The 16,911-nt window shown below is 51.0% G+C and overlaps 9 protein-coding genes across 9 annotated transcripts; 4 read left to right on the forward strand and 5 right to left on the reverse strand.

The window, feature by feature from the left end:
• Window positions 1–394: 394 nt before the first annotated feature.
• On the reverse strand, window positions 395–2,772 carry hsp88 (Hsp70 chaperone Hsp88; the record flags this gene model as incomplete). Its single annotated transcript, XM_056665570.1, has 4 exons — window positions 395–694; window positions 751–2,494; window positions 2,564–2,595; window positions 2,698–2,772. 4 exons carry the CDS (start codon window positions 2,770–2,772, stop codon window positions 395–397), a joined length of 2,151 nt encoding a protein of 716 aa, XP_056522520.1.
• Window positions 2,773–3,423: 651 nt separating this feature from the next.
• chsD (chitin synthase D) lies at window positions 3,424–5,777 on the reverse strand (the record flags this gene model as incomplete). The annotated part of the gene is made up of 3 exons (XM_056665571.1): window positions 3,424–5,449; window positions 5,508–5,674; window positions 5,727–5,777. 3 exons carry the CDS (start codon window positions 5,775–5,777, stop codon window positions 3,424–3,426), a joined length of 2,244 nt encoding a protein of 747 aa, XP_056522521.1.
• Window positions 5,778–6,603: 826 nt separating this feature from the next.
• On the forward strand, window positions 6,604–7,890 carry N7515_004828 (tRNA maturation protein LHP1; the record flags this gene model as incomplete). Its single annotated transcript, XM_056665572.1, has 3 exons — window positions 6,604–6,915; window positions 6,971–7,734; window positions 7,794–7,890. 3 exons carry the CDS (start codon window positions 6,604–6,606, stop codon window positions 7,888–7,890), a joined length of 1,173 nt encoding a protein of 390 aa, XP_056522522.1.
• A 341-nt stretch (window positions 7,891–8,231) lies between these two features.
• N7515_004829 (Dabb family protein) lies at window positions 8,232–8,706 on the reverse strand (the record flags this gene model as incomplete). Its single annotated transcript, XM_056665573.1, has 4 exons — window positions 8,232–8,292; window positions 8,357–8,492; window positions 8,550–8,636; window positions 8,688–8,706. The coding sequence occupies 4 exons, from the start codon at window positions 8,704–8,706 to the stop codon at window positions 8,232–8,234; spliced, it is 303 nt and encodes a 100-aa protein (XP_056522523.1).
• Window positions 8,707–10,382: 1,676 nt separating this feature from the next.
• Window positions 10,383–10,796, reverse strand: N7515_004830 (uncharacterized protein; the record flags this gene model as incomplete). Its single annotated transcript, XM_056665574.1, is given in 2 exon segments — window positions 10,383–10,522; window positions 10,541–10,796. The coding sequence occupies 2 exon segments, from the start codon at window positions 10,794–10,796 to the stop codon at window positions 10,383–10,385; spliced, it is 396 nt and encodes a 131-aa protein (XP_056522524.1).
• Window positions 10,797–11,657: 861 nt separating this feature from the next.
• On the forward strand, window positions 11,658–13,481 carry N7515_004831 (PARP-type zinc finger-containing protein; the record flags this gene model as incomplete). The annotated part of the gene is made up of 6 exons (XM_056665575.1): window positions 11,658–11,673; window positions 11,752–11,887; window positions 11,957–12,119; window positions 12,181–12,255; window positions 12,313–13,020; window positions 13,062–13,481. 6 exons carry the CDS (start codon window positions 11,658–11,660, stop codon window positions 13,479–13,481), a joined length of 1,518 nt encoding a protein of 505 aa, XP_056522525.1.
• A 425-nt stretch (window positions 13,482–13,906) lies between these two features.
• N7515_004832 (uncharacterized protein) lies at window positions 13,907–14,284 on the reverse strand (the record flags this gene model as incomplete). The annotated part of the gene is made up of 2 exons (XM_056665576.1): window positions 13,907–14,101; window positions 14,213–14,284. 2 exons carry the CDS (start codon window positions 14,282–14,284, stop codon window positions 13,907–13,909), a joined length of 267 nt encoding a protein of 88 aa, XP_056522526.1.
• Window positions 14,285–15,017: 733 nt separating this feature from the next.
• Window positions 15,018–15,905, forward strand: N7515_004833 (uncharacterized protein; the record flags this gene model as incomplete). The annotated part of the gene is made up of 1 exon (XM_056665577.1): window positions 15,018–15,905. One exon carries the CDS (start codon window positions 15,018–15,020, stop codon window positions 15,903–15,905), a length of 888 nt encoding a protein of 295 aa, XP_056522527.1.
• A 173-nt stretch (window positions 15,906–16,078) lies between these two features.
• N7515_004834 (uncharacterized protein) lies at window positions 16,079–16,612 on the forward strand (the record flags this gene model as incomplete). Its single annotated transcript, XM_056665578.1, has 1 exon — window positions 16,079–16,612. One exon carries the CDS (start codon window positions 16,079–16,081, stop codon window positions 16,610–16,612), a length of 534 nt encoding a protein of 177 aa, XP_056522528.1.
• Between the last annotated feature and the right edge of the window lie 299 nt (window positions 16,613–16,911).

Genomic DNA, 16,911 nt, shown 5'->3' on the forward strand with positions numbered 1-16,911 from the left:
ACATGATCCGTTTCTTGGAAGTACAAGCCACCTACTTAATAACTAGCGAGAATAAGAGTAAGAAGAAGTAAGAAAGTAAAGACAAGAGGCATTGAGTGTATTTTCATCTATTCATTAAAACTGAAGGAAAAGAAACGATCTACATCATAACCATCTGCCATTGCAACAAGAAAGGCAATGATGAGCCAGGACCTCTCTAGGTGCGTGAAATATCTCCTCAAGGAAGCAAAAAAAAAAAAAAAATAGAAAACAGTTCTTTTCGTCATAATGCGCCGGGTCCGCCCCGATCCAAATTTTCGTAGTGAATCATGGCAGATAGAAGTCGGTTCTTTCCAACCCCAACACAAAGAAGAAGGCGTAGGAAATCGTTTCAATATAATGGAGAAGACATTATTTACTGCTTCTCCTCGGTCTCGCCCTCGGCGGGAGCGTCCTTCATCTCGGCGTCGGTCTCGGAAGCCTTCTTGGCCTCCTCCTCAGCCTTCTTGATAGCTTCCTCCTCGGCCTTCTTAGCCTCGAGCTCGGCGCGCTTCTTGGCGGCGGCCTCCTCTTCGGCCTTGCGGACAGCCTCACGCTCAGCCTCGACCTTCTCCTTGTAGCGCTGAATGATAGGGCCGGCGATGAAGCGAATGTCGTCCATCTTGGCAACGTAGACGGACTTGGTGGTGTCCTCACCCTCCTCGTAGAGCCAGTCCTAAGATAATGTATTAGTATGGTGGTTTGAAATATTCTTTGATAGTAAGAACTTACCTCGGTGGACATGAGCTTGGCCTTGAGCTTCTCCTTCTCTTCCTCGCTGGCAAACTCGGCGTAGACACCGTCGATCTTGTCACGGAGCTCGTAGATGGAAGCCTCGAGCTCGTTCTTCTTCTCGTCGGTCTCGGCGACGAGCTTGTCCTCCATGTACATGGCGTTCTCACGCTCGGTCCAGGCCTCCTTGGTGGCCTGGTCGAAGCCGCCGGTGGCAGAGGAAATGGGGAGATCACCCTTGCGGACCTGCTTCTTGACCTTGCGGGTCTTCTTGGGCTGCTCTTCCTTGGAGTCGGTGTCCATATCGCCCTCCTTCTTCTCCTCCTCGATGGGCTCCTCGACCTCCATGTCCTCGACGTAGTATCCAGACTCGACGTTGAGGATTCCGTGCAGGTTCAGACGGGCCTTGAGCTTGCAGATCATGAAATCGTTCTTGGCATCAGGCTGAACGCCCTTAACGGAGAAGCGGCCAATCCAAGGGTTGACCTTGCCGGGCATAGCCTCGGGGTTAGAGTAGCGAGCCTCAAGATCGAACGGCTCCTTGCGGTAGAATGTGAGGATTTTGGTGGAAGGCATAACATTGCCACGGCTGAAGACAGTGAGGCTGGTATCCTCATCGGGGATCTCGGGCGACTGCTCCCAGGTGAAGTCGATGGGGTAGTTGACAATGTCGTGGACGGCGAAGTCACGGACACGGAAAACGGGGGAGAGAATGGCACAGCTGAAGGCACAGCCGCGGGCAATAGCCTCGTCCTGGTTCAAAGTGAAGGACAAGGGCTTGTTGAAGAACTTGCTGATGGTCTCCTTGATGGCGGGGACACGAGTGCAGCCACCGACCATCTCAATGAAGTCGATATCCTCAACGTTGAGCTTGGCCTCGGAAAGGGCCTGCTCGAGAGGGGCGGTGAGTCGGTCAAGGAGGGGCTTGACCAGAAGCTCGAGCTCCTCACGCTTCAACATGGCGCGGACATCGGTATCCTCCATGAGGGACTCTACGCTCAAGGGGGCTTGGGCATTGGCGGACAGGACCTTCTTGAGCTTCTCGGCAGCGACGAGGGTACGGGTCCAGGCCTTGCCGTTGGTGTGGATATCGACCTTGAACTTCTCCTTGAATTCGACGGCGAGGTGCTCGGTCAAAGCCTTGTCGAAGTTACGACCACCGAAGTGACGGTCGTAAGCGGTGGCCTTGACGTTGAGTTCACCCTTGCGGAACTCGACGATGGAGGCTGTGTAATCGGAGTAACCGATATCGACGAACATCACGCGGCGGGGCTTCTCCTCGGGGCCGGGGAGGTCCAGCTTGGTGATACCGTAACCGAGGGCGGTGGCAGTGGTGTCGTTGATGAGACGGAGGATGTTCAGACCAGCAATGTCACCGGCGTCAATCATAGCACGGCGCTGGACATCGGTAAACCAAGCGGGGACACTGACGGTGACATCGGAGACGGGAAGGCGCAACTCCTTAGAGGTGATATCCTTGATCTTGCTCAGGTAGGAAGCGACCAACTGGGTTGCTGTGAACCTCTCCTTCTTGCCGAGGTAGTTCACCTCGACACCGGCCTGGCCGTTGACATCGACAAGAGTGCAAGTGTTGTATTCCTGCTCGATAGCGACATCGGGGTCATCGAAAGAACGACCGATCAGGCGCTTCAGGGAGCCGACGGTGTTCTTCAAATTTGAGATCTCAGCGCCCTTGGCAGCCTCACCGAGTTGTCTGCTGCGAGGTGTGAATCCGACGACGGAACTAGAATAAACATGTTAGTCTGCCATTATCTAGTGAGGAAAAAGCAGTGGAATTGTGATGGAGACGTACGGGGTCTGACGGTTGGAAACTTCATTGGCGATCTAGATGGTCACAGAGAAGTCAGCGCAAATGCTCCGGCTTATCGAAGTCATTCTTCCATGTTGGGAGAAAAAATTGCGGAGGGGCTTCGGGGTAATACGCACAATGTCAATGCCCTTGTTGCGGGCAACACCAATCTTGGTGCTTTGCGCACCCAAATCTATGCCGACGACACTCATTATGGGAGAAAATGGGGGGGTATGAAGAGGTAGGGAGGGTGGGGGGAAGATGGGAGGTTCAAAGAGAGAAAAGTGAAACGAGAAGTCGGAGGGGAGAATTTGCACGCCACTCCACTATTATTATTGGAGGGGCGACCAAGTTGTCGAGCGGTCTGACTGATCTTTAGGCGTCAAACTAGAATTTTTGAAGTTTTCTTAGGTAAAAACTGTAAAGTGCTAGAGAGTGGGAAAGATTTGCATAAATTTTTCTCTTTTGCTGTTCCTCCTCTGGGACTATATACAAAATTTCTTACCATCTCGACTACGCCTGGTACCTCATCGAACCTTCTGGTGGTTACTGGATTGCCCACTTTCACCGCCTCCAATTGCTTGGCAGAACATGAAAACTCTGGCCACCGCCTTATAAATGTGGGTCAGCCCCATCAGACCATTGAACTCGACATAAAATGGTGTCATTGTTTCTTTCAAACGCTATGAAAATTGGAAACTGCTCATTGCAAGGCCAGACCCGAAAGCATAAAAATGGAAGTTTGGCCCATTGGAAAAGGGGAGAATAAGGAAAATTTTGAGTCTGTGGGAGAAAAAGGAAATATAAAGACAAAACACAGGCAAACTGACGTCAGGCACTAAACACTTGGCATGCAGTTTCTCTTAGACAATCGCCTCAGGAGAAGCCGATGACTCTGCCGGGTGGACAGGAAGAATTGTTTTCTCACGGCCAATTCGATGCGCTTGGGGTGGGCGAGTCATTCCCAAGACTTCATCGGAATCGGAAACAGAAACCGGAGATTGCAGAGGGAGACCGCCCAGAGGAGAGTTGACAGGATCATGGCGATGGCCCTCGTGGTTCATTTGGCCCGTTGATGCCCTCCCTTGGCGGGCATAATAGAGCTTCCTTTGGTCTTCTTCACTCATGACTAAGTTTTCCACGTTTTGTGGCATGACCACCGGGCTAGAATGGCAATCGGATGATGTAGTGAGCACAGACTCAGCTGAATGTTGGAACCGAGGCAATTGGTAACGAGGTTTCTCCAACATAGTGGCCCTTCGTGCGAGCGCAGGCCCGGCTGTGTTGACATAAAACCCATCACGAAGTTGTTCAGCAGGTGCAAATCGCCCTTCGACATTCTCCGCTGGGCGAACAGGAACGGATCCCCGGCGCACCAGATTCGTGCGGAAGGTATCGACATCCACATTGAGCTCATCACCTTGCTCTATTGCCTTTGCAACTGCTTCGCCCGGCGTGGTATGGTCGTCGGCAGTGGCAGCATCTGCACGTGGGCCTCCCCAAGTGCGCTGGCCGGCTGTGAAAATCCCATAGACCATATAGATCCAGTTGAAGAAGGGGTTTAGGACGAACATAATTGGGTAAAGCCATGCTTTGTAACGTTTGAGACGGAAGCCAAAGTATAGCATGAGCAAATAGTTCAAGCCTAGGGAGACTGCGATGAATCCGACGGGAAGATCCCCCACCCTTTTCGAGGTTGTGATCAGTGCGATTACCAAGATGAAAAACAGCAGTGCAGTTGTCCGGATCGTGTTTTGCAGGAAGCGAATTATACACAGGAGGGGATAGCGCAGCCAAAGTCGGTAGTCGGTGATCATGCACACCTCGTTGGTGATAAACCCTAAAAACCATCTTCGGCGTTGCTTCAAAAGTGTCTTGAATGTTTGGACGGCCTCGGTCTTGCAGAACGCGGTCGTACACAGCTGGATCTGGTACCGTCTCTGGGCACCGATCATGAACAGGTGAGTAAGCCATCGGTCTTCCCCGAGATGACACTTTCCGTAGTCAAAAAGATCCTCGCATTGCTCAGCCTTGTCCGAGAAATAATACTTGGCCATCCTTCGGAAGGCTGAGAAGCGTAATATAGTCAGAGCCCCAGGAAGGCAAGTCACAGCTCCACAACCAGACTCAACGGATCGTTCAAAAAGCTGACCATGGACATATTCCATGTCTTGGAGGATGGTCAGCAAGCTATTCCTTTCCGTGGTAGAAGTAATGATGCCCGTCATTGCAAGCATATTGCGCTGGCTGCCTGGTTTCAGTTCCATGTCGTACATGAAATTTTGCAGACAAACACGATCCAGGATACAGTCCGAGTCGATGAAGAGGACAAACAGATCGTCGTGCCTCTTGAGGTACTCCGCATAGACCTTGTCGATCAGCTTGAATGTGTGCTTCTGACAACGTCTTTTCCCGCCGTGTTTGAATCGAGAGATAGTAATACGGGCGCCTTTATAAGTGCAATCGATGCTTTGAGGATAGCTCGTCAATCTTGCCTGGACACCGAGATGGTCGAGGACACAGAGATAAGGCTCGTCCACATTGTCACCATCGTATGACAGGAAGACGTGGATACAATTCGCCGGATAGTCACAATCAACTACGGAGTCGATCGCTTTGATCAAGATATTTGGTTCCTCCTTGTACACGGGCATGACAATCACAGTCTTCGGGGCTGTCCGATCATCTAGCACGCGTTTAATCATCTTTTTCCTCCCCAGGGTGTTTGTGGTTAGTCCATAAACGCAGAAGAGCCAGGGACAGATCAGAAGCACGGAGAAGGCCCAGAATGCGAATATTTGGAAACCATGGGTCATTCCTCTAGGGAAGTGAATCGTGATCTGTGGCGGCAACGGGAGCGTCACAAGCATGACTGGAAGGAAGGCCAAGCTGTCAAACGTCTGTGTCAGTGGACCATCCCAGGGCTCACTCTGCCATTGAATCTTACCGCAGTATCGAAAACAAAACCATCATCACCACGGCGAGAACCCTTATAGTCCAATGGTCCGCTTTTATAAACACCTTGACCAGGCAGTAGAGGAAAGCTCCAAGCCAAAGCACCCATTCGAATACAGCTGCAAGCATCAACGGGCCAACGATGGCAAGATAGACTTTCTGTCAAGGGTGGTCAGGATTATATCTTGGGTTCAAAGGAAGCATACCATACGTCTCTCGTAGACCAGGCCAACCCTGGCGAGTTTCTTGGAATGATAGGCATTCTGAGTGATATTTGTTGTCAAGCCCTCACTTTTACCAAAACTCCGCGCAGTATGTATGCGGAATATAAGAACCCCAAGAATGGCCTCGGACCCAGGTCAAGCAAGTCAAGTCAATAAAATGGCCAGACCCGGACGATTATACTTCAATGCTGGCATCCGCTGGGTAATATAATGACTTGGTATGGGAATAAAGCTCAGTAATTGAGGAATGAGGATATGCAAGATATTTGATGAGGACCATGAGGACAAGAGTCGAGTCATAAGGTGAGAAGGGAATAAGATCAGAGTCAAGAACAGCTCGTCATCACTTACAATAGGAAGGAGCGAGAGAGATTTACGATGAAACAGAAGGTACAACTCAACAAGTAAACTACCCTGAGGCAGCGAAGCTATTAGCCTCAGGCCAATACTGACTACACCCTACGGTAATACCAAGCTAGGGCTTTTACTTTCGAGTTAAGATGTTTCCATTGAATGAGGGCTATGTAGATGTCAAGTTGCCTAAACCGGAAATGTACTTCATATCTACGCTAACCCTATCGTGGACTAGTGTCTGCCTGAGGCGACAGGAGCTCAAAAAAAATATTCCCAGATCCTCCCCGCTGCGATCCTATTGTCACAAGCGCAATAGAATTCTGAATAGCGCATTGATCAATCTACAAAGGTATTTCACCATACAGATGCGCGCTTGATACTCAAATTCACTCTGTTTTGCTGTTTCTTCTGATTTCTCTCACTCGCCCTACTCCCGTCGCGTCGAGTCTTCCTGCTTATCATCTTTTTTTTCTTCAATCTTGAAGTAGTCTCCACACACATTTCACAACCATGTCCGAAGAACAAAAGACTCCCGTTGTCAACGCCGAGGCAGACAAGGATGTTCAGAATGTCCTTGCTGAGCTGAAGGAGGGTGGTGCTGCTGAGCAGAGCGCCGAAGACGCCGAGGAGGCTCGCATTGTCGCCGCAGCTGCTAAGATCGGAGAGCAGTCTGTACAGGCTGAGGGAACTTCCACTGATGCCCAGACTGAGAAGCGCGAAACCCGCAGCTTCCAGCGCGATGGCCGTCCTCGCCCCAATAACGCTAAGTTCGACCCCTCCAAGCAGGAGGTCACCGATGATCCTGCTGAGATCCGCAAGCAGGTATGTGTATTCGAGTAATTTTTGCTCTGAAACTTAGCTGACGCCCAAATTCCAGGTCGAATTCTACTTCTCCGACTCTAACCTCCCCATGGACAAGTTCCTCCTCTCCAAGGTTGGCGGCAGCGCCAACAACGCCGTTCCCCTCGAGCTCCTTCACTCCTTCAAGCGTATGCGCCGCTTCCAACCCTTCAGCGCTATTGTCGAGGCTCTCAAGACCGCCGAGAACGTCGAGTTGGCTGATAACGACACCGCCGTCAAGCGCAAGGTTCCCCTGCCCGAGTCCGTGAACGACCATGACTCCAAGACCATCAAGGTCTTCGAGGATGCCTCCATGGCCCGCTCTGTCTACGTCAAGGGCTTCGGCTTCGGCCAGGAAGAGGCCACCACTCAGCTCGATATTGAGGCCCTTTTCGCTCCCTACGGCCCTATCAACGCTATCCGTCTGCGTCGCACCATCGATAAGACCTTCAAGGGCAGCATCTTCGTCGAGTTTGCCACCGAGGAGAAGCAGAAGGAATTCCTTGCTCTGGAGAAGAAGCCCCAGTGGAAGGACCAGGATCTGACCTACAAGAGCAAGAAGGAGTACTGCGACGAGAAGGTCGAGGGGATCAAGGACGGCAAAGTCTTCCCCTCCAACGGTCGCAACAGCACCCGCAACGGCCGCGGAGGCCGTGGTGGACGTGGCGGTCGCGGTGGTCGTGGTCGCGGTGGTGGCCGTGGCCGCGGTGGCCGTGACGGTGGCGACCGCAAGGAGGGAAACTGGCGCGAGCGTCGCACCGAGGATCAACAGGCCCCCCGTGAAGCTCAGAAGGATGCCCGGTAAGTGAAACCAAATCCGATATCGTAATGAGAGGACTCCTACTGACTTATGATTAAAGCGGTGTCCCCGTCGTGCAGAGCACCCAGAAGCGATCCCGCGATGATGAGGGTGCCAGCGGCGACCACCCCTCCAAGAAGGTGGATGTCAAGGAGTAATTGTATCTTGACTCGGCATCTTCTCATTCTCTGTTCTATGGTTCGGTCAATTGGCGATATCCAAAAAAGTCTTACGGATCGGAGATCCGTCCTACCTCTATCTCCTGGTGATTTCATAGAGGTGAACCTTCTCTCGGCGTTATGTGGTATTGTGGTTCCATTACGAGCATCTTCGGGTTGACCAGGTAGGCCCCGATGGTTACGAGTCCCCGGGGGCCTAGGGTCTGATATGTACAAATGAGGTCTTTGGACAGACTGTTCTCAATACAATTCTACTATGAACAGCTCATGTTACAATCAGTCTAGACTCACTTCCAAGTATCATTTGGTGTACCTGATATCTAAAACTCCAGATCATAGGCCAGCGTATCATCACATAGCTCCTCTCGCATCTTGTGAACCCTGTCAAGCGTCAGCAACAGCCAAATGACCCGAATTGACACTCAGAGACAATATGAAAACGTACTCCAAATGTGCCGGGTGTACCGCATAGGTAGCGATATGCTCTGCGGTCTCCAGAACAGCAACAAGACCCATATCGTAGCCGTGAGCCCGAGGGATGGAAATCGGCAACGGGGTACCGCTCTTCAGCGATACAAGTCCTATTACGAGGCATGCATGAGAATTCACTCTAGGAAAGATCCTTTAGTCTTGCTCACCGGGAATCTTGCCAACCATTCCATGGCACTTCTCTTTCCAGGCGGCGATCTGCTCCGCGGTGACGCCGGCCTTTAGGCGGAAGAGGACTTGAGCTTTGTCAGTATCGCTCACTGGGCATCTTTCTCTACTCGACTTACCGATGTGGTAAACTGGCATTTTGGCTGCTTATTTCTAGATGATAGATGTAACGGCGAAGTTCAGAAGATAAGTAGTGGTTGTGTCGTTGTCGGCTCTACTCCGTATCACTCGGTCCGGGAGTCGGGGGCCTTCCCCGCATTCTCCATTCAACTCCGTAAACTCCGAAACTTATACGTATCATGCTCCCTCAATTGAAGGAAGGCATACTAATTGATTCTCAGTTCTCGGCAACATCCAGGCCTCTATTTTGTTTTTTTGTTCTTGTGATTTACTACATCCGGTTAGTTTTTGCCGGTCCTGGATTCGCGCGCCAATCACACCGTCATGTAATCTCGAACTCGTTCGACCAGGGATTATTGGCGTCTCGGGGGGGGGGGGGGGGGGTGGGTGGTCTCGCAGCTTGGTCGTATTACTCTTTCCCTTGGCCACCGGGGGGCCACAGCCAGGGAAAAAAATGCTTGGCCCATTCCTTTCCGGGGAGTAGCCCATTTGCCACGGAAACATGAGGCTGACGCAGCTGATAATCAGTGAGATCCACGCTACTTGCATCATGTAATGTGTCTGTATATAACAAGCTGCAGCCATTCGTCGTATGTTTCTGGGATTTTGAATCCTTCAATTTTTCCACCCTGGAAAGCACTTGGCCCTCTCTTCGATTGACTTGTTGGTTGGGTCATCATGCGTATGGGGTGTGTTGACAAATCTGGGATTCGGGATGACTGAGATGCAGATCATGGTCTTCGTCTTGGGAGCATCGGACGTCCAATTCCCGGACAGACATGTCCTTCCGAAAGTCAAGACCGGGGTTTGTCCGAATGATGAGACAAGGTCATCCCAGATCTTGGCGTCTGGCTGTCTGTGAGCTCGTGGGAGAGGATTGCCCAGGTGGTCCAGTCACGCATCTAGGACGAAGATGTCTTAAAATGCGATCCATTTGCTTTTGTCGTGTTAGCCTTTTGGTCTTTGCAAATAAACGACGGGAGAGAGCAAATGAGTGATCAATCCAAAGATACAGGAAGCTTCTTGTAGGTATGAGTTGAAATGGAGATAATACTTACATGTTTCGTGCCGGGAGGCGCAGCTCGTCCTATTCCCGAATTGGGTCTAGTTCTGTGCGGCTTGTTAGGACACGGAGTCGAGGTTGTTGACCTTTGACTATTATCCATTTGTCACTGGTGCAGTCAATAGAATGAAAGAAGAACATACCGATGAGTTGAAAATGTTTGTGCGGTGGGTGCTGAGACATCGAGGCAGGAAGGAAGTGAAGTGGGTTGTCGGCCAAGTCTTCCGTAAGAAAGAGTGCGTTCACCTAGAATAACAAGTATGAAGAAAGAAGGAAAGAAGGACAAGAAAGGAGTGAGCGAAGAAGCCTTTTATCCCGTCTCTGGGCACAGGACTAATCACATGACAAGTCCATACCTGCGCTCAAACCTCTTTACGGCCACTTAATCGTCACATGAACTTCATGAAGTGGGTTTGTCAGGTATGAGTAGTGTGATATCGACAACTACCAAGCATTCCTTCTCATATGACATGACGCTTTCTGTATCTTCAATTACATGACCATGACGAATAGCCCTGTGCGGCTGTGCCTATTGTACAGAACTGCAAACGAAGTTGTTGATGTGACAGGGTTTATAGAAAACGTCGAAAGAAAAACAACAGCTAGTCGAGAATCAGAATCCGGGGTGTTGTCATATGCATACCGTATGATACCGAGCAGACCGCAGAATCACGTCGGCTGAGATCCCGCTCTGTAGACCCTGCTTTCGAAGGGCAAGGCGCTTGAGCTCTTCCAAGCCGTACTTCTTGGCAGCACAGTACACCACCGTATCTCAGAGAATGAGATCACCCACGCCCGGGTGGAAGATTGTTGGCTCGCTCGACCGACAGCCACCGGTTTCATTAATATCGCGGGCATCCTCGAGTGTCCAAGAGGCTCTGTGCTTATGCAACAAGCGGGGGTAGTAGTCACCCTTGTAAAAATACTCGAGTATACACGATGGGATCCCGGGTTCCCTGTTCAGGGTTGAACTTTGTGCAAAGAACGTGGGAGAAATTCTGTCTCTCTCATCAGGCAAAGTCAATCGATTGACGTCGCAGACCATGCACACGGAGCATGTGAGTCTTGGAAGTTTCCCAAGGAATGGTCTCCCCAGGTCTTAGTCAAAGGACGAGAGATACACAATTCCGGGGTGACTGTGGCTTGACGATATCGAGCGCATTATGCTGGAAGCGAACGAAAAGTACAGGAAAATATTTGCTTCCATGGAGGACAGCGACCCTTACAAGTCTATGTTAGCTCAATATCTAGACAGTCTAATACCTAGAAGATAGGAAGATATCCATTTGCCCAGTATTATGGAAGGAGGCCGTGTTACAGCCGTAGAAAGATGCTTCATCTGTCAGCTAAAGCTGCCAGAGGTTTAGGGCATGGAAGCCCTGATACAATCGGAGTATTTTCAATAAGATTCCCAGCCACTTTAATTCCCCAGACATTCCACTCAATGAATGGAATTGTATTGTTAAAGTCTAATTGAATAGAACAAACTGCTGAAATTAAAAAAATGTAGTATTCAACGTCCTATACTCCGTATACGCAGATCATTCAAGGGGCACCACACCAAATATACTTCCTTTGTCTTCGAACAATCATGAATGGAAATAGAGAAAATATTGAATTCAGATACAACAATAAAGTGTTATAACTGTTATTCTCTATTCTTCATACAATTGACACTCGCTTCAATTAGGTGGTCGCTGAAACATAATAGTTTCTCTCCAGCTGGCCCTTTATAAACCAGGTTGCACACGCTCTTCTTCTCCCAACTTCTTCTTTTCAACTTCATCTACTACGACTCGCATAACTTCTCGAATTGCGACACAATTACATCTAACATCTTTACTCACCTCTAGCCTGGCTGCTACGAGTTTATCAACAAATTTCCAATCATTGAGCACTAGTCAACATGCCTTATCGCATTGGTATGTTTCATCCCGTCCACCGAAGACTGCTCCTTCTCGACCAAGAGTGTATGACCTCATTGCTAACCCCATGATCAGAAACTGCTCGCCAAGGCCGAGCTGGCTGCAAGAGCCCGGAGTGTATTAAGAAGCAGGTCAAGATTGCCAAGGGCGAACTCCGCATTGGTACCTGGATCGATGGTCAGAGCTTCCAAAGCTGGGCCTGGCGCCACTGGTGAGTACGGTTGCTTCAACTTGGCTTCAATCCTCCAAGTAGATTGTTCCAAAAGCTGATCTCGTTCAGGGGCTGCTTGACTCCCAAGATGATCGAGAACATTAAGAATTCTCTTTCTGATGAGAACGATACCTCCGAGCTCGATGGCTACGAGGAGCTTGATGTCGACGACCGGGCCAGGATTGACAGGGCCCTTAAGAATGGCCACGTTGACGATGAGGAATGGAATGGCGTAAGTTCACAATCCTGACATCTCACTCCACAGCTGCGGTAGAAGCTAATTGGGGGAATAGGACGTTGAATTCAACCGACCTGGAAAGACGGGCATGCGTCCTCGTGCTACCAAGGCCAATGCTAAGACTGAGGAGGTTCGTGGCTTTCATTTTTGGATCTCGGACCAAATGAGATACTAATTCCAGTTACAGTCAAAGGAATCCGAGGAGTCATCTTCTGTTGTCAAGCATGAGCTCTCTGACGCTGAGGGTGCTGAGGACCAGCCCAAGAAGAAGCGTGCTCGCGCCAAGAAGGCCACAGACAACGACACTGCTATTTCGGATGCTGCCGTCACTGAGATTGCCACCGCTGAGAGCGAGCCCAAGGCGTCTAAGAAGCGTGGTCGCCCTGCCAAGAAGGCGTCCGAGGATGAGTCCATTGATACCACTTCTGAGGTGAAGGCTGAGAAAGTTGCCCGTGGCAAGAAGCGTACCCAGGATGAGGTTGACGCTGCTAATGCGGAGCCCAAGTCGCAGCTCCGACGATCTCTTCGAAACCGCAAGACCACTGCTACCAATGCTGACGGCGAATCCGAGGAGGAACACAAGAAAGAGACGGCTCCTCAGAAGAAGCTTAAAATTACCTTTTCTGCCGCTACCAAGGAAACCAAGAAACGTGCCACTGGCGGTAAGAAGGTTGCTGACAAGGATTCCGACGAGGAACTCAAGAAAGAGACGGCTCCTCAGAAGAAGCTTAAGATTACCTTTTCTGCCGCTACCAAGGAAACCAAGAAACGTGCCACTGGGGGTAAGAAGGTTTCTGACAAGGGTGCTTCTGCCGCTGAGAAGGAGGGCGAACCCGCCAGTAAGAAGGCGGCTGTTCCTGCCGACGCGTCCAAGAAGCGCTCTCCCCCACGAAGAGTGAAGTCAAAAAGGAGGAAACGTCGTCTACTGACAACGAGAATGCCATTACTAACGGCAAGACCGCGAAACGTGCCAATGGTACGAAGGCTGCCAACGGGTCAAAGATCAAGAAAGGGCCGAAAGGCGTCAAGGAGGAGCAGCCCGCTGAGGCCACGGAGAAGCCAAAGCGCACCCGCGGCGCCAAGAGTGTCAAGGAGACCGCCGATGCTCCCGACAAGAAGGCCAAGGCCACCCGCAACCGCAAGGCCGCTGCCACTGAGCCCGCTGAGGAGCTGACCAAGAAGGGCAACAAGGAGACCGCGAAGAAGACCCCTGAGGGCACCGATGCCGGCAAGGGGAAGCCCAAGCGTGATCGCAAGGCTGCTGCCGCGAAGGAGTCTTCTGAGGGCTCTGAGGACAAGTCCGCGGGCAGCGCTGATGACAAGCCCCAGAACGGACAAAAGGAGGATTCTCCTTGACGCCATTCTTGGTCTTTGAGGCGTTTACGAAGGTGCATAGCGGCCAACAGTCGAGTGCCTGATTTTGGTGTGTTAATGCCTGAATTGGCCTGAATTGGCCTGAATTTAGACTGGCTGGAAATTAAAATACCAGAATTACTAGTTATGACAGATCTCCTAGTAAGCAAAGTTCCAAAGTTCAACAACCTTGGAACTGCAAAAGCCCATATTTGAAGCTATTCACACCCCCCATATCCTGTTTTTCATCGATCTTAGGAGTTGAAGAAGCTATTCCAATAGTAAAAACCAGTGTATCACCCTATTCTAAGGCATTTCTGACCGTACAAAGTCCCTATTTCCCTAAACCCTTCGTCTCCTTTGGCTCCAATGTGTCCCCACCCCCCTAAGCTCTCCGTCTCCTTTGGCTCCGGCGTGGTGAAGTGCCCTCAGCCTGCGGCCGAGCCCGCTTCTGGCCCCTTGCTGCGCTTCCCCTTCGAGTGTTTGGACGGATTGCGCTTTCGGTGGCTGCGGCAGGCGACGACAACTCGATGATTGTAGCAGGAGGCGGTGTTGCAAAAGTAGGAGGCGATACCCATACTGGAGACGGCGATCTGGGTGTAGGCGTTGCGGGAATAGCTCCACTAGCGGCAACCGTAGGAATTGGTTCACTAGCTACAGCTGCGGGAATAGCTTCACCAGATGTACGTATCACGATACTGGAATCCGGCCAATTATCAATTGCGCCTTCATACCGTGCGACAACCACATGTAGCTTCGGTGTTGGAAACTTTGAAATGAATTCCTCCACTATACCCAGAAAACATCTCTGGGATCCCTGAGATCCATCGAGGAACCTGCTTTTTCCCTACCTTTACCATAGCCTCAGCAAGGTAGAACTTGTCCTCTATATGGCAAAAAGCGCCATTTTGGGGTGTGGGAATAGCTTCAACTCCCAGTTGGTGGCTTTCAACTTACAGGACTAGTTACAAAACATGGTATTAAGCGGTGTCGAAGGCGGTCTAAAATCACTATACACTAGTACTAAATAGGCCATAAAACCATTTAAATCAGGCACTCGACTGTTGGCCGCTATGCACCTTCGTAGTACGGCGTTGGCAGCCTTCGCAACCATAGCAATTTTTTGACTGCACCAGTGACAAATGGATATCCATTTCTGTTTTTGTCCTTGTTTCTCTATCTTCAGGATACCAATAGCATAAGGCGATCGTTCACTTTCATGGTTCATCACTGGATGGCATATTATAATCATTATTCCCATTCCCCGGTTTCGTCATTTCGTAGAAACGGCTCAGGAAATGTAGAAATTCAGGTAAACTGGGCGCTACTCTAAGCCGAGTGTATGCAGGCGTCAAAGACACAGAGGTCTCTGTTTCTCTGTTTAGGGACATCTACCTTTCCTACCAGAAAGAGAATTCAAGAAAAGCAATTCGATTTCCGGGCAACTAGGTACCAGCCTAGTAAACATCATCAGAGGACTTTGCCTCTGGTATCTCATATCGCAAAACACATTGACGCAACACGCAGTGGGATCATCGCATGGATGTTGCCCTGGTAGCCAGGGCTTATGCATCCATAGCGAAAGCGTCATATCCCTTACTCAACCTTGACCGTGTTCTTGGTGACCTCAGCAGACTCCTCATCGCACTCGAGCTTGGCGGTCTCCTTGGTGGCCTCAGTAGGCTCAGCGGCCTCAAGCTTGATCGTCTCCTTGGTGTTCTCAGCAGGCTCAGTGGCCTCAACCTTGACATCCTCCTTGATGGCTACAGCGGCCTCCTCAGCGGCCTCAGCAGGCTCCTTGCTGGCCTCCTTCGTCTCCATCTTGATAACCTCCCCAGTCTCGGTGACAGCCTCGGCAACCTGGGCGAGACTGGATCCTTCACGCCATTCTTGGTCTTTGAGGCGTTGGCAGCCTTCGGCGGCGCCAAGAGTATCAAGGAGGAGAAGCCCACTGAGGCTACGGAGAGGACCAAGCACACCAAGCAGACCGCCGATGCTCCCGAAAACAAAGTCAAGGCCACCCGCAGCCGCAAGGCCGCTGCCACTGAGACCGCTGAGGAGCCTACCAAAAAGGGCATCAAGGAGACCGCCAAAAAGAGCCCCGAGGGCACCGATGCCGGCACGGAGAAGCCCAAACGTGATTGCAAGGCTGCTGCCACTAAGGAGTCAGGTTCTGGGGTTGCAACTGATATCGAGGCCAGGATGGCAGGCACATACTGCCTGAACAAAATTCCCAAGAGACATATTCACATGCTCTTCATTCATCCTATATGCCCTCTTCGCAGTGCTCTTGTCATGAAGCAATTGGCTGACCTGATACTGCTGCTCGTAAGCAGCCCAGAACATACCGATATCTGGGCTCGGTGCATCTCTCCGCTCCACTGCGCTGAGTACCGGTCAATGTCCGGAGAATCGTCTAGGTCCTGATGAGCTTTGGTGAACCAGGTGCCTAGTCTGAGCTGAGTATGCAGGTGCTGTTTGTCCATCAAGTCGAAACCTGCGTTTGGCCAAACAGCTTTGAGATGAAGGAAGTCTTCTTCATTCATATCAGAGCCCGGTTTCAGCTGAACTGCTCGTGGAAGCTGGCGCCGATATCGACCATGATGGTTCCATTTGGCTGGGCTGCGGCTTTCCACTCCTCGACAGATGCAGGCACTTTCTTCTCCGGTTGTGGCGGCATTTCGACACGCGTTTGGATAGGTGGGTGTATGAGGGCTGGGATAAGGGCGGATATTTCTGAGGGCTATGACGACGAGTCCGCGGGCAGCACCGATAGCAAGCACCTGAACGGACAAAAGGAGGATTCTGCCCAGGTTGCCGAGGCTGTCACCGAGCCTCAGGAGGTTATCAAGAAAGAGACGAAGGAGGCCAGCAAGGAGCCTGCCAAGTCTAGCGCTGAGCCTGCTGAGGCCGCTGAGGAGGCCGCTGTGGCCATCAAGGAGGATATAAAGGTTGAGGCCACTGAGCCTGCTGAGACCACCAAGCAGATGATCAAGGTTGAGCCTGCTGAGAACACCAACCAGACGATCAAGGTTGAGGCCGCTGAGCCTACTGAGGTCACCCAGGAGATCGCCAAGGTTGAGGACGATGAGGAGTCCGCTGAGGGCACCAAGAACACGGTCAAGGTTGAGTAAGGGATATGACGCCTTCGCTATGGATGCGTAAGCCCTGGCTACCAGGGCAACATCCATCCGTTGATCCCACTGTGTGTTGCGTCAATGCGTTCTTTTGCGATATGAGATACCACAGGCAAAGTCCTCTGATGATCTTTACTAGGCTGGTACCTAGTTGCCCGGAAATCGAATTGCGTTGCTTGAATTCCTTTTCTGATCGGAAAGGTAGATGTCCCTAAACAGAGACCTCTTTGTCTTTGACGCATGCATATCAAAGGATGTAAAGTCCGTGCTGGTCCTATTCACGGATTGGGTCTAGT

Source organism: Penicillium bovifimosum (assembly GCF_028826915.1).
Source record: "Penicillium bovifimosum strain IBT 22155 chromosome Unknown utg000004l_segment0_segment0, whole genome shotgun sequence".
Classification (NCBI taxonomy): Eukaryota; Fungi; Ascomycota; class Eurotiomycetes; order Eurotiales; family Aspergillaceae; genus Penicillium; species Penicillium bovifimosum.